Here is a 15,912-nt window from a genome sequence, read left to right on the forward strand (position 1 = left end):
GTATGCTGCCTACAAGAAACTCCCTTGAGACACACATTAAATAGTGATAAAAGAATCAATTCAGAAAGGATATAACCATTGTAAGCATGTATATACACCACTGGACTACCCAGATGTGTAAATCAAATAATCTTATATCTAAAGAAAGGTAGAGACTCCACAACAATAAAAGTTGGGGACGTCAGCACCCCACTTGTCAATGGACAGGTCATCCAGACAGAAAAAACAAAGAAACACTGCAGTTAAATTGTGCTACAGACCAAATGGACTTACCATCTGAAACGCTTCTTCCCACAGCTGCAGAATATGCATTCTTACCGTATATGGAACATTCTCCAAAATAGACCCTACATTAGGCCACAAAACAAGTGTCAACAGATTTTTAAAAATAAAAATCATATTTTCTCAGACCATAGTGAAATAAAAATAGTACTTAACCAGAAGAACTGTGAAAATTAGACAAGTGCATGGAAATTGAACCACATGCTTCTGCCAAGTCAGTGGATCCCTTTCACCACTCTTACAACAATGCCTGGGAGTGCTACTCAGGGCAGTCAAGTGAGAAAGAAATAAGGGCATCCAGTTTGGAAAGGAGGAAGTCAAATTATCCCTGATGCAGTTGACGTGATCCTATATATGGAAACACTAAAACCTCCACCAATCCACCAAAACAGACAAACAAAAAAACCCTGTTAGAGCTGATAAATGATTTCAGTAAAAATGCAGGATACAAGATCAGCTTGCAAAAATCAGTAGCATTTCAATACCCTAATAACAAATCAGATGGAAAAGAAATCAAGAAAGCAGTCCCATTTACAATAGCAGCTGTAAAAACTGGAGAATACCTCAGAATAAATTTAAACAAAGAGGGAGAAAAGAATGAAGAGATGGCTAAAAAGTAGGAAGTCATCCAATAGTCATGGATTTGAAGAACTAATTTTTTAAATGTCCTTTCTACTCAAAATTAATCTAAAATTCAGTGCAAGCCCTGTCACAATACCAATGACATTTTTGAGAAAAATAAAATGGGAGAAAATATTTGCAAGCTGTCAGCTGATGAGATGAAAGAACTCAACCCACCAAATACCCCCCCACACACACACACACATCCAATTTAAAGAGTGGGAGAATTATCTGAGTACACAGGTCTCAAAAGAAGATACACAAATGGTCAACAAGTGTATGAAATACCATCACACCACAGTTAGAATAGCTATTAACAAAAAATACAACAGATGTTGGCGAGGATATGGAGAAAGGGCAACTCTCAAAACCTGTGGATGGGAAAGTAAATCAGTGCCTCCCTCTTGGAACAGTTTTCTCAGAGCATCTAGAACTAGAACTACCACGTGACCCAACAGTCCCCCCGGGGGTAGGTATATATCCAAAGGAAAGGAAGCCAGGATGTCAGGGAGATGCCCATACTGACTGTGTCTAGTGTAGCACTGTTCACAACAGCCAGGGGATGGAGTCAGCCTAGGTGCTCCTTTGCTAGATGAATGGAAAAGAGCATGTGGTTACCCATACACAGTGGCATCATACTCAGCCATAAAAAACAGTGCAGTCCTGTCATTTGCAGCAACACGGATGATCCTGGAGGACATTGTGTTAAGTGAAACAAGTCAGCACAGAAAGAAAACTGCAGATTCCCACTTACGTGTGAAAGCTTAGAAAGTTGATCTCATAGAAGTAGAGAGTAGAATAGTGATTACCAGCGGCTGGAAAGGAGAGGAAGGAACAGAGGGAAGAGCATGGTTGACGGGCACAAGGGTGCAGTTGGGTGGGAGGAGTAACTTGGGATGATCCACAGCACAGTGAGGTCACTGAGAGCGGTTGATTGTGTCTCAAAGGAGCTGACAGGATTCTGAATGTTTCTAACACAAGTGACAGATGTTTGAGGTGATGGATATGCTAATTAACCTGGTCATTATATGTTGTATTCCTGCATTGAAATATCACACTGTACCCGAGAAGTATGCACTGTTATATGTGTCAATTACGAATAAACATAAGTTAAATTCTCTTTAGAGAAAAGTAGATCTGATTCATATATTCATTTTACAAATGATAATATGGAGATTTAGCAGATGAAGTTAACTTTCTCAATATTATAATATAAAGAATAACTGTGCTTATTTTAATATAGGTTCTCTCACCGTAGTCATTTTCTGCTTAATCTGTTACATAGTAAAACTTATTTCCACATAGAAATCTAGAGAGAAACTCAGGACTTTGTCATCAGGTCAGATCATTGTTTCCTACCTGTGTGCTCTAGGTGTTCCCTGGAGAGTAACACTCAGGGATGGGTTTTTAGGGATTATGCCTGAGTCCCCACAGTGCCATTAAGATGGGCTCAAACTGCATGCACACATACTGGACACTCCTTATTGAAAGGATTACTCCCCTTAGGGACAGCCTTGTGTCGTAAGAGGTTAAGCCGCTGCCTGCAGTGCATGTGGGAAAGCAGCTGAAGATGGCCAAAGTTCTCAAACCTCTGCACCCATGTGGGAGACCAGGATGAAGCTCCTGGTTTCAGCTTGGCCCAGTCCCAGCCATTATGGCCGTGTGGGGAGTGAACCAGCAGATGGAAGATATCTCTTTCTTTGTCTCTGTCTCTCTCTGTCTCTATCTCTTTCTCTCTCTCTCCCCCTCTCTCTTTCCCCCCTCTTCCTCTCCCTCTCCCTCTGTAACTCTGCCTTTTAAATAAATACAATAAATTGTTTTTAAAAGAAGACAGAAGTGCCGCCCTCCTGTAGGTCCTGGAGGACTGCTGGGAAGTAAACTCTGTGCTAAAATGCAGGTGTTGACATGTAAAACTCCTGCCAGGTTCTCCACTATTTAGACTATTTCACTGTTGTGAAAATTTGAGTTTACATCTGAACTTGCAGATATTTGAACAGACTACTGAATCTTGAGTTCTGTTTATTACTTTTTGAGAGTTCTTGCATCTAGAATCCATTATCCAAGCATGTTAAAAGTGAACAGAACCAGAGAATTCTAAGAACACTGTTTGGAAAATATTTTGAGAAAAGGAGAAGTTTTGAAATACAAATATTGTACTTAATTCTCTATTTCTGCCTCTAATGAATCTCATAAAGTATATTTTTACTCTTCTACCTGAATCAAATAAAAGTCTTATTATCATACCTAAAGAAATTATACAGATGTAGCTACTATAAGTCTGTAACAGAGCTTTTGCTCCTAAACATTTACTTCTTTTACAACTAGATCTTTTTAATCCTTATGTATAAAATAAACATATAGATGGTACTTTAGTTATACATAGTATGAAATTAAGAATATAAAAAACCTATACATGTACTAATTCAAAATGAAAATATATTCATATTATATATACAGTATCAATTTTGTGTTTAAAAAATGTTTAGTTTTGATATTACTCCTATTTTCAAACATAAGTTTTTGAATATAGAGTAACCTGGTAGCCATTTTGTCAAGATTTTTAAGGTTGAAGGAGTATTGCTAACCATGTAAGTTTGATTTTATGACTCAGGAGTTATTATGTATATATATCTAAAAATAGCCCTTAGTAACCATTGATCTGTGCATTTAATTTAGGAAAAATGGATAGTCATCTTGTTATATATAAAGATTGTGGTACAACCAGTTAAGCTACTAGCTGCGACTTCAGCATCCCATATGAGCACCAATTCAGGTCCCGGCTGCTACACTTCCAGTCCAGCTCCCTGATAATATGCTAGGAAGGTAGAAGAAGGCCCAAGTGTTTGGGCCCCTACCATCTTTGTGGGTGACCCTTAGGGAACTCCAGGCTCCTGGCTTCCGCTTAGCCCAGCCCCAGCTGTTGCTTTTGGGAAGCAAACCAACAGATGGAAGGTCTGTCTCTTTCTCTCTCTCTCAAAAAATAAATAAATAAAATTTTAAAAAAGATTGTGGCAAATACTCATGGTATTTTAGCAACCTTTTCCAATATGTTGTAATGTCTTATTCTCTCAAGAGATAGAAAAATAAATCTTGGAAAATTTCTGTGTCAAAAATTATAGTTGGCAAGAAAAATGCTTCAGATAAAATGTACTCGCTCTTTTAAAACTGATCTCAGTAGAACACTCGCCTGGATTTTTTAATAATATTTTGACTAACATTATACCCTATTTCTAACCACTTCTTTAGTATAAAGGAAAGAGTTCAAATGTGTAAAACACGTGTATAACTAATATATTTTTGCTCTCTAAATAAATAGAAGCTTTCATTTTACCTTGCCAATGAAACATTTTATTTGTAACTCTGTAGATAAATTCCTCGAAAGTTATTTGGATTCGTGTGCCCATTTATAGATGTTTTAAGAATATCCTTAGCTGTATTTTTGTACATGGCCTTTCCGTCAATAACATACGGCCCCAGAGTTTGTTTTCTTTGTGTGCAGTGGAGATTTGCTAGCACTGCAGTAAATTCCACCACGTAACTGAAAACTCTCTGAGGTTAAAGAACTCAGCAAACACGTTGGAATGCCCCTAGCTTTCATTTCGCCAGCCCTCTTCACAACCTCTTTAAAAACTTTGCCGAAGATTCACACCTCTGAGTGGATCCCACAGGATCCACTTCATGCCATTCTGAGTTCTTCCAAAGTCTCCACTCTGGCAGCACTTTGGACTTCCCTATTCCTGGGTGGTGGCTCTGTTTTGTCATGTTTATAGATGTCTGCATAGTGAGCATCACCAGTGAGACCATGAGTTCTTTGAAAAACCAAGGATTGATTTCTTTCGTTTTTCCTGTCATGGTTCTCCCTAGGATACTGGAAATCACAGTGTTTGTTGTCCCGGTTCCTCTTGGGTTTGGAAGCTAGGCTACCATAGCTACAGAGCAAATGTCAGATTGGAAAGAGGGTGGAAGACAGACAGTGGGGAAAGGCAGCGTGTATCCAGCAGCCACTGTGCATGTTATCCTTTGTATGGTTGCCTTAACTATTCATTTTAATCAGATTTTATTTGTATAAAATTCTGTTAAGAAGATGGGCCAGTGAAGAGGGGACCTCATGCAGTGTAATTGTCCATAGGCCTTGCATTCTTGTGGGCATGGTCGTAACTTCGATGGCACCTACCATGGTATTCAGGGAGTGTTCAGAAGAGCATTGGCTCACTCATGGGAATTTACTGGAGAAATGAAATAAAGGTGAATGCTGATAATGAATCTGGAAGTATTGGGGTTTCTGAGCAGTAGAGTCATACCTGAATTGTTTTGTTCTCCAACTAATATGAGAACAACTTGTCCAGAAGTTAAGGGAGATATGGATAGAAGAAAATTGGATTGGAAGTAGGTCAGCTAACCTGGGAGTTAAGGAAACATTTGAAAGTTTTCTGCCAGGGGCCAGCACTGTGGCATAGCCGGTAAAGTTGCCATCTGCAATGCCAGCATCCCATATGGGCACTGGTTCGAGTCCCTGCTGCTCCACTTCCAATCCAGCTCTCTGCTATGGCCTGGGAAAGCAGTGGAAGATGGCCCAAGCCCTTGAGCCCCTGCATCCACGTGGAAGACTTGGAAGAAGCTCCTGGCTCCTAGCTTCAGATCAGCGCAGCTCCGGCCATTGCAGCTATCTGGGGAGTGAACCAGCGGATGGAAGACCTCTCTCTCTCTCTCTCTCTCGCCTCTGCCTCTGCCTCTCTGTAACTCTGCCTTTCAAATAAATAAATAAATCTTAAAAAAATGTTTTCTGCCAACAATTCATGGAAAATAATCAACAAGAACTTAATTGTTAAAAACAACTAATTTTGGAATTAATTTCAATTTGATAATATATTGATTATAGGATTTGTGGTGCTAGCTTTAAAAACCCTAATAGAAAGACATTTTACTTATGTGATATTGGTAATGTAGGCAATTGAACTTATTTTATTACTTTTTCCTATAGCTCTGCAAGTGAATCTGGTTCTCAAAGCACTTGTGATCAACTTGTAACTCCAACAGCACTGGCTGCCTGTACCAGAGTCGATTCCTGTTTTACTCCATGGTTTGTCCCGTCTCTTTGCATTTCCTTACAGTTTGCTTACCTGGAATTCCATCTTTGTCATCACCTTGATCAGCTGGGCACAGGTACTTTTTACTTTAGCTTCAGAATGGCATCCACTTAATACATACTCTTTTCTTTTGAATACTTCTAAGACACAGTTCATCAACTTTTAGCCAGATAATTTATTCTCAGGAAGTATAAAGTGAGCACTGGCAAAGGTATTCTGAAGCTGCTCTGGTACAACATAGAGACCCCTTACTTTCCAGCCAGGTTAAGGATGTGTTATGTGAGTTACCAACGGTACTGAGTGGACACGTTTTTACATTCTTCCTAGTGATAGTCTTCAAGGAAGTTACAGAAATGCAGGTGTTACTATTCCAGTTATGATCTTAAGAAAATACATCGGGTTTTCTCTATCTTGAGACACTCCTTTAGTGGCAACTAGATTTCAAAAGTAGATGGTGTTGCCTGATTTCAAAAGTATGAATGCCTTCTATAAAAGATGGGCAAGGGCTTGGGCCACCATGGCGTAGTGAGTATAGCCGCTGCCTGCAGTGCCAGCATCCCATGTGGGCGCTGGTTCGAATCATGGCTGCTCCACTTCCAATCCAGCTCTCTGCTATGGCCTAGGAAAGCAGGTGAAGATGGCCCAAGTCCTTGGGCCCCTGCACCCACATGGGAGACCTGGAAGAAGCTCCTGGCTCTGGATCCGCGCAGTTTCTACCATTGTGGCTATCTGGGGAGTGAACCACAGATGGAAGACTTCTCTGTCTCTACCTCTGCCTCTCTGTAACTCTGTCTTTCAAATTACTAAATCAATCTTTAAAAAATAGAGACTTGGGCACATTCTCAAATCAAAGTATTCAATTTTTTTCCAAGTCTAGAAGGAATACAATTAAATTTCTCCACACACTGAAAATGAGCTTTTATAAATTTGCTAGTGTTACTTGAATAATTATTTCTAAAGCATTATATTCTGTGCCAAACCTTTTCTAGAAAGGTTTTCTTAGAAAAATTTTGGTTCAGGTATTAGGTTTTCAACCTACATGTAATGGAAAAAGGGGGAAAATCAGATTAAAACCAAACACAGCTGCTGTTAAGCATCTTGCCTTTTCAGCAAAAATGGAGTTTAACTTGCTTTTCCTAACTCTCTTTGAGTCAAGTTTTTGTTTTTAAGATTTGGTTGGTAGATACAGAGCACTCCTATAAAACTCCTCTTGATGGTTACCTCTTCGTTTTATTTGTTGTGTTCTGTGATAAAATATTTGTCTTTGAAGGAGAGTAATGTTATATATCTAAGAGGCCTGATTGAACAAAACAACTTTATTTTCAAGTATCAAATAGTAATTGCAAGATTGTGATATCTTAAAAAGTGTTTGAATTTATTAAATTTCAAATATTAAATCCAGTAACCAAAAAGTAAATAATTTAAATGTCCATTCATTATTTCCTAAGTATTGGCTCCTCTTAATTGCTCTTTTTCTCATTTGTTTTCTCAACAGCCCCACCACAGTACCTACAACCATTCATTTCTGATAAAAACGTGCCGTCTGAATTAGAATACATGATTGTGTCCTTCAGAGAGCCACACGTGTATCTTAGACAATGGAGCAATGATTCCATGAGTCAGGAAATCCGGTTCTCGGCTCAGGCTGACTGTAGGCTGCTGGAGTGCAGAAATGTTACGATGCAAAGCGTGGTGAAGCCCTTTGGCCTCTCTGCACAGATCGCAGTCTCCAGCCATGTGACAGCAAAGCTGCTGGACTGCACCGTGATGATGGACTCTGTATTTGTAAACTTTGGACAGCATGTAGTTCATTCTCTAAACACTGCGATACAAGCTTGGCAACAGGTATGCACATTCCAGAGCACTTTACAATTTGGCCACATATGATCTTGTCTTAGGTAATTCATAGTATTGCTTTTAATAGTAAGTTAGATACACAATGCAGAAGAGAATGCAGAATTTGATAGGCATTGTAATATTGGGGCCCTTCCCTGGTCTGGCAAAGTGATGCAAGTTATTTTTTAAAACCTTTGGAGGGTATGGGTTCTCTACACATGCATCAGAGATTATGCCCACATTTTTGTGACTAATGTACCACATCTGTATGGAAAGTAACAAATTCCCAGAACTTTTTTTCCAAGTATTGTGGCTTTTGTTTGCCAGGGTTTCAGCTTAGCTGTGTATCAGAATGTCTTGAGTGTGCACTGCAGAAATGATGAGCCTATGTGAGCCTTTTCTGATAACAGGCCTTCCAGATTTTCAGACCAAAAACAGTCAGGTGAAATATGTGAGTGCAATATAGTCTTAATTTTTCTTGTACTCTCTTTATTTTTAATTCATTAAAAACACTAGATAATGGGTTTTTTGGATCAGTTAAAGACTCTTGAATATTTTCATAGTGTGTTTCTTTATCTCATCAGAAATTAGCCTTACCTAAGAAGAAGTGAAGTATAAGCCTAAGCAAAATGGCATATTTAGGAGAGGAAATTTGTCTGTGTCTACGAGCATGAAAATAATTGTATAGAATGTTAGGATGATATGTTTAGAAATTTAAGAGCAAATCACTGCTGCTTTCATTACCGATTCTTAGTGTTATAATGTATTTCTTTCAGATTTGTGTAGTTATTTAAGCTGAGACATTTCCTCACATTCCCTGTATGTTATGTGCGTGTGTGTGGCGCTGGCTTCCCCGGGAGAAATGGGCCCTCATCATCCACCCTGAACCTCTTCTGGAGGTGGAGCAGTGGCTTTAGTTCTCTAGCTTCAGAATTTTGATGGAACTAAATAAAAACAATTTTGAAGGATTTTTATGGAAACGACTTTAGAATTGTTATGGAAATAGATTTTTTATAGAATAAATAGTTCTTAAAAAATTTTTAGTTCACTAACTTGAGATTTTTTATGGGAATAAAATTTAATGTTTTCTTTATATGTACGAAGACCTATACAAAAACTAAGGAATTAATTACCTAACATGGCCCTACAATAGAAAAGGGAACGAAGATAACACATCTGTTTTATATTTTAAAAATCTTTTTTAAGGGCATTCCATGGTTTTCTTGTTGCAAAGGACATGCGTAAAATAAGAGCTAGTGTGATCTAAATCTTTGCAGCTGGTTCAAATAGCAATGTGAAAAAAAGCTCCATGGGTCCAATTTCTGTTTTTTTGTCATATTTTGAACAATGCATTTAATACAAAACAAACGTAGAAAATATAAAAGAGTCATTGATAGAACATTTAAACCCAGGATGTTTTTGTCTTGGTATCAGAACCATTATAAGAGGACTCATGTGTAACAACTACTGCAAAATGGCCTTCAGAAATATCAGTTTCCTCCCAGGGTAAAAATATTCTCTTAGACACAGCTATACATATACATAAAATATGGTGCATAAATATTTAAATGTTTTAAACCACATCAGAGTGCGAATGAATGACTGGCTAACACAGTGCCTTGAAGGAATATTCTGAGTTTTTTTAAAAAATGGAATTGTGTATTTGATTAAGTAGAGCCATATGTCACGTAGCATATTGCTGACAGGTACATTCTATGAATAGTTGTTTCTGATTTATACAGGGATTTGGCAATGTTAACATGAGCCACAAGAGGATACACTTCTGTAATTGTTGCTGTAATTTTCTTGTTTCCTCCCATGTCAAGGGTACTTGCCACCAAGTTTTAATGTGGTAGGCATCTAACCCTGTTGTATTCTAAAGTAAATATCAAGTGTACTACTTTGAAATTTTTGGACATTTGACACTGAAATGAGCTGATAGAGGTTAATTAAGTTCATTGTTTCTGAGCTATTTTGAATGTGGTTTATCCCCTTTAGAGAAAAGTTGAGTTTCCCAAACTTGGATTTTATTGTGGGTACAAATGCTCACACACAATATAATTGTTGCCAGTGAGAAATATGAATTTAATAAGCAGATAAGGAATTTGAATTCACATATTTCTTACTGGATTCATATCAGAGATAAGTCATTTTTACCAAGTGTGGATGGACCAGACAGTTGAAACATGAAACAATTTGGCCTTCCACTGGTCAAGATTAAAAGCCTTCTTCAGTGTCTGAGTTCTCTGGCTGTAGATTTTTTTTTTAAATAAATGGTAACTGTTTTGTGAAACCGTATTAATAAGGACCCAAATGCCGCTTGCACTTTGCTTTATATCTCTAACACATTCTTAGATTTGGACAAATTAGCATGTTAAAACTATTCTATTTTTACATGTGTGTGTCTTATCTAACTCAAAAATAATATCTCTGTTTACTTACAAATGCCTGTGTAGCATGCCATGAACCTTAAACATGAATAAGGCATCTTTTAACCCAAATCCAAATGAGCATTCTGAGCTCAGAGTATACGAGTATGCTGCACATGGGACATGGGTGAGTCCTCTATAATACACCAGAATATGCAACATTCCAAGAAGCGCTTACATTTATTTCAGTTATAATGAACTCCACAGATGAAGGATCTGTACAGAAACAGTTCCCTGAGGACCCTGAGTATTCTTTAGAAAAATGTAAACAACCCCCTTGTGTTCTTTAATTTACATTTTTTCCTAAAACCCTCATCATTTATTAAAGGTCAGTTTTTGGAGATGAGGAAAGTAATACGATTTTTTCTTCTACTCAGGCTCCATCTGGTAACTTAACCTCTGCGTTTCCAGCAGATTGATCACAATTCATTAAGAAAACTGAATTTTAATCTCAGGATGTGTAACTAAGTGGGAGATTGGAATCATATCCCTTTCTTCATGTTTGTACATTAAACCATAAGGAGAGAAAAATGTTTACAAGGAGAGCAGTTTCTGTTGATTATATAATGCTAAATGGAAAGATCTCATCAAAACTAATTATACACTATAATTCCAGTTTGATTAAAGGTTTGTAGATAAGTGCATAAGATAGGATTGGATAGGATAGACTGTAATAGTAACAGGACATTCAAAAGAGAAAAATTACTTGAGGAAAATCCACCAAAATATGAATAGCAGTTATCACTGCATATAAAATTAGAAATTTTCTTTAAAAGGTCATACGGTATTTTCCAACTTTTCTATGTGAATATATATTGCAAGTATAGGTTTTTTTTCTTTTTTCTTTTTTTTTTTTTTTTTGACAGGCAGAGTGGACAGTGAGAGAGAGAGACAGAGAGAAAGGTCTTCCTTTGCCGTTGGTTCACCCTCCAATGGCCGCTGCGGCCAGCGCACCACGCTGATCCGATGGCAGGAGCCAGGTACTTATCCTGGTCTCCCATGGGGTGCAGGGCCCAAGCACCTGGGCCATCCTCCACTGCACTCCCTGGCCACAGCAGAGAGCTGGCCTGGAAGAGGGGCAACCGGGACAGAATCTGGCGCCCTGACAGGGACTAGAACCCTGTGTGCCGGCGCCGCAAGGCGGAGGATTAGCCACGGCGCCGGCCGCGAGTATAGTTTTAAAAATTAAATCTCTCCTTTTTTAATGATTCCTTAGTATTTATTTATTTATTTATTATGTGTCAGGCATTAAGCTGAGCACTGGAGATAAAGTTGTAAATAAAACAGCCCTAATGCCTGACCTTAGGCAGCATGGAGTCTGATCCTGGAGACAGTGCTGAATGCAGAGTGCTACACGTTAACAGATGCTCAGGAGGGGCACCTGGATCGGGGGTCCTAACCGGATGACTATGGAGTGCTGTATGAACATCGGGGTTCCTAACCCAATGACTGAGGTTCTCTTAGAAAGTAACTTTAAGACGTGAATCTTGACAGCTGAGTTTCTGCAGGTTGCTCAGGCAAGAAGTACAGAGCAGAAGGAAAATGCTGGGGCAAGGAGCACTGGCTGAATGGAAGGAGGCCAATGTCCTGGAGGCTGGTAGAGCCAGGGTGTCCTGAACAAATGTCGGCAAGTAGAGAGCAGCTAAGGATGGAGCGGCAGCTGTGGGCTGGGCCCAGGTAGGACAGGGCAGCTTTGAAATCCTGGCTACTGGCTAAAAGCCACGGCAGAGAGTATTTTAGTAGACAAGGGGTGGTACGTGCTGGGAAGGATGCCTTGGTTTCACGTAGCCAGAGGCTGTGTGACTTTAAAGCAAGCTTCAGCTCTGTGAGAATAGAGAGGTTCAGTGATAGAGGCTGAGAAGTCCTCTAGAAGAATGACATCAGGACCTGCTCCCCACTTGCAGCCACAGAACACTGCCCACACTTCGGCAGCAGTGACAGACGATATGGAGTAGATTTTGCCTCTGTTCTCTGATCCGGGTCTGAGTCTGGTCTTGGTCCAGGCTGGGTTTCAGGTGTTTTAATCCGTACACGCCTCAGATCCGTGCCTGCCTAAACACTTGAATCACTATGCTTCTGAGTTGTATTCCCTTTCCTCTCCCTCTCCTCGGTAAAGTGGCAAATGATGGAGTGTGGCACCTTGACACTGTTTGGATCTACAGTCAGGAGATAGAGGCCAACTGGAGATGCATCAGTTGTATCTTATTTTCTGTTTAGTTGCAACTTCATTAGCTGCTTATGCTTTTTTACTTATATTCTCAAGTTGGTCATTTATTTAGTTGTTCTTTTAGATTGCCAACAGTGTTTCCAGTTTTTGTAAGCCATCACCTAACCAGAGTGATCAAAGAATAGAAATGAACACTATGAGAAACGGTGACTTGATCAGCCCTCACCCTGATTGTTGATGAGCAGCTTAATATGTTATCCCTCTTAGTATCTTTTTTGTTTGTTCTACTTAATACTTTTGGTTGAATACTGTAATCAATACACAATTCTTCTTAAGTGCTGAAACTTAACTGAAAAGTGATCACTGTTAAATATAAGAGTGGGAATAAGAGAGGGAAGAGATGTGCAATTCGGGACATGCTCAAGCTGACTTACCTCAAATGGTAGTTAGAAACATACCAGGGGATTCGAATTCAATCCCATCGAGGTGGCATGTACCAATGCCATCTCACTAGTCCCAGTGATCAATTTCTGTTCACAATTGATCGTAATGATAGGACTAAGAACCAAAGGGATCACATAAACAAGAATAGTGTCTGCAAATACTAGCTGATAGAATCAGAAAGGGAGAGAATGATCCAACATGGGAAGTGAGATACACAGCAGACCCATAGAATGGCAAATGTCCTAACAGCACTCTGGCCTCATAATCAGCCCTTAAGGCATGCGGATCCAGCTGAAATGCCCATGAGAGTATTTCAGGCATGGAAAGCCAAGACACTCTGGGGGGAAAAAAAACCTAAATGAAAGATCTCCACGAGTGAGATCCCAGTGGAAAGAATGGGTCATCAAAGAAGGAGGTACCTTTCTCTGAAGGGAGGAGAGAACTTCCACTTTGACCATGGCCTTGTCTAAAAATGATCAGAGTCAGTGAACTCAGGGGGCTTCCATAGCCTTGGCAGCTCATGACAAGAGCCTAGGGTGATTACTGATGCCATAAACAAGAGTGTCAATTTGTTAAGTCAACAACAGGAGTCACTGTGCACTTATTCCTCATGTAGGATCTTTGTCCTTAGTGTGCTGTACATTGAGATTTAATGCTATAACTAGTACTCAAACAGTATTTTTCACTTTATGTTTGTGTGTGGGAGCAAACTGTTGAAATCTTTACTTAATGTATGCTAAACTGATCTTCTGTATATAAAGAGAATCGAAAATGAATCTTGATGTGAATGGAAGGGGAGAGGGAGTGGATAAGGGGAGGGTTGTGGGTTGGAGGGACGTTATGGCGGGGGAAGCCATTGTAATCCATATTCTGTACTTTGGAAATTTATATTCATTAAATAAAAGTTAAAAAAAATACTAAAAAAAAAAAAAGAATAGGCTCAGAAATACTGTCACTTTACCAGCAGTTTTGTTTATTTGTTTGTTTTGAGAAACAGAGTATGTTCCCACACACATTGGTTCACTCCTTAAAAGCCCATGCCAGGCAGGAATCAAGAACTCAGCACTGGTCTCTCACTTGGGTGGCAGGGACCTAAGTATTTGAACCATCACCATCTGCGTCCCAGGATCTGTATCAGGAGGGAGCTGGAGTTGGGAGCTGGAGGCAGGTGCCGCAGCCAGGTACTCTGATATGGGATGCAGAGGTCTTAACCAGCATCTTAACAGCAGCCACTGGAGACATGAAGTTCAAAACTGCAGGTGTCATAGCTGACATTATGGTACAGCAGGGTAAGCCACCACCTGCAATGCCAGTCTCCCATATCAGAGCACTAAATTGAGTCCCAGCTATTCCACTTCCAACCCAGCTCCCTACTAAAGCACCTGGGAAAGCAGCAGCAGATGGCCCAAGTGCTTGGGCCCCTGCCACTGACATGGGAGACCCAGGTGGAGTTCCAGGCTCCTAGCTTCTGCCTGGCCCAGCCCCAAACATTGCAGCCATTTGAGGAGTGAACCAGTAGATGAAAGATCTCTGTCTCCTTCTCTCTTTATCATTGTGCCTTTCAGATCAGTAAAATAGATGTTTTAAAAAGAAAAGAATAAGCCGACACCATGGCTCACTAGGCTAATCTTCCACCTGCGGCATTGGCACCCCGGATTCTAGTCCTGGTTGGGGCGCCGGATTCTGTCCCGGTTGCTCCTCTTCCAGGCCAGCTCTCTGCTGTGGCCCGGGAGTGCAGTGGAGGAAGGCCCAAGTCCTTGGGCCCTGCACCCACATGGGAGACAAGGAGGAGGCACCTGGCTTCTGGCTTCAGATCAGCACAGTGCTGGCCGTAGTGGCCATTTGGGGGGTGAACCAATGGAAGGAAGACCTTTCTCTCTGTCTCTGTCTCTCTCCCACTGTCTAACTCTGCCTGTCAAAAAAAAAAAAAAAAAAGGAATAAGATTCCAACACATGAGTACAATACTAATTTGCTGAGCCATAACTGATTAATGAACAACAATGGGTGACTATTAGCTGAAACAGATACCAAAACCAGTTTTCAACTAATATTTCTCTTGAAAACTGCAGCTTGGCTTACATTGACTCTGGAGTTGATCTATTTTGTGTGTTCAGCCTCTTAGCAATAGAGGAAAAGTTATGGTTTTATTTACATTTTTCCCTGAGCAGATTTACTTTCTCTCTCTCTCTCTCTCTCTCTCTCTCTCTCTCTCTCTCACACACACACACACACACACACACACACACACACACACACACGATGTATTACCTAAAGGATCCTTACTTTGTGTAGCAGCTTTGGTAACTGATCTTGATTGTTGAGTTTAGAAGGCTGAGTGTATGGTAATTCTAGCCCCAGTACTCTGCTCAAAAACGTGCACTACCCAAGACAGCACTCTTTATAGCACATTAATTCATTTTAAGAAATGTTAAAAGTTTGCGGGATCTCATTGTTCTTTTACTCTTCTGTGTGTGTGTGTGTGTGATTTATTTCCTAGGAATATAAGTCAAAACACATTCTTGGAACTTTCAAGATGTCTTGAAGGTATTTCTGTGTGTGTGTGCTTATCCTGAAAGTATAGAATACCTTGTATACCAGAGCTAATGACACCAGATCTTTTAGGGTTTCTGTGTTGTAACAATTGCCACTGGGCAGACAGCTGCCAAACATCTTGCAGTTAATCTCCTACACGTTGGCTTTCCCATTTTCGTCTTTCAGAACAAACGCCCTGAGGCGGAGGAGTTGGTCTTCAGCCATTTCGTGATCTGTAACGACACACAGGAGACACTGCGCTTCGGCCAGGTGGACACCGATGAAAACATCGTGCTGCCGAGCCTCCGCAGCCACCAGTACAGTTGGCGCGCCCACAAGTCCCCACAGGTATTTCAGCTGCAGCCTCCTCGTAGACGCACAGTTGTTGAGGTTCCGGTTCCTTGATTCTGCATTTATGCCCCTGTATCCAGGTCTCCCAAGGAACCACGCCACCTAGAGGGTGGAGAGCTGGGAGGCCAGCATGCCCCTGCTCCAGCGTGGCCTGAGTGTGTG

General features: G+C 40.3%; 1 protein-coding gene across 21 annotated transcripts in view; it reads left to right on the forward strand.

Moving 5' to 3' along the window:
• VPS13B (vacuolar protein sorting 13 homolog B) overlaps positions 1 to 15,912 on the forward strand; it is a 779,033-nt gene that overhangs the window by 671,637 nt on the left and 91,484 nt on the right. For 20 of the 21 annotated variants that reach the window (XM_089336373.1, XM_089336374.1, XM_051844658.3 and 17 more), the window contains 3 exons: positions 5,885 to 6,066; positions 7,486 to 7,835; positions 15,586 to 15,747. In XM_089336373.1, the coding sequence (XP_089192499.1) occupies positions 5,885 to 6,066; positions 7,486 to 7,835; positions 15,586 to 15,747 (694 nt within the window). Of the gene's footprint in view, positions 1 to 5,439; positions 5,681 to 5,884; positions 6,067 to 7,485; positions 7,836 to 15,585; positions 15,748 to 15,912 lie in introns of those variants that run through there. The other variant, XM_089336383.1, reaches the window with a different exon arrangement.

Source organism: Oryctolagus cuniculus, chromosome 6 (genome assembly GCF_051225735.1).
Source record: "Oryctolagus cuniculus isolate XC-2025 breed Fujian yellow rabbit chromosome 6, ASM5122573v1, whole genome shotgun sequence".
Taxonomy (NCBI): Eukaryota; Metazoa; Chordata; class Mammalia; order Lagomorpha; family Leporidae; genus Oryctolagus; species Oryctolagus cuniculus.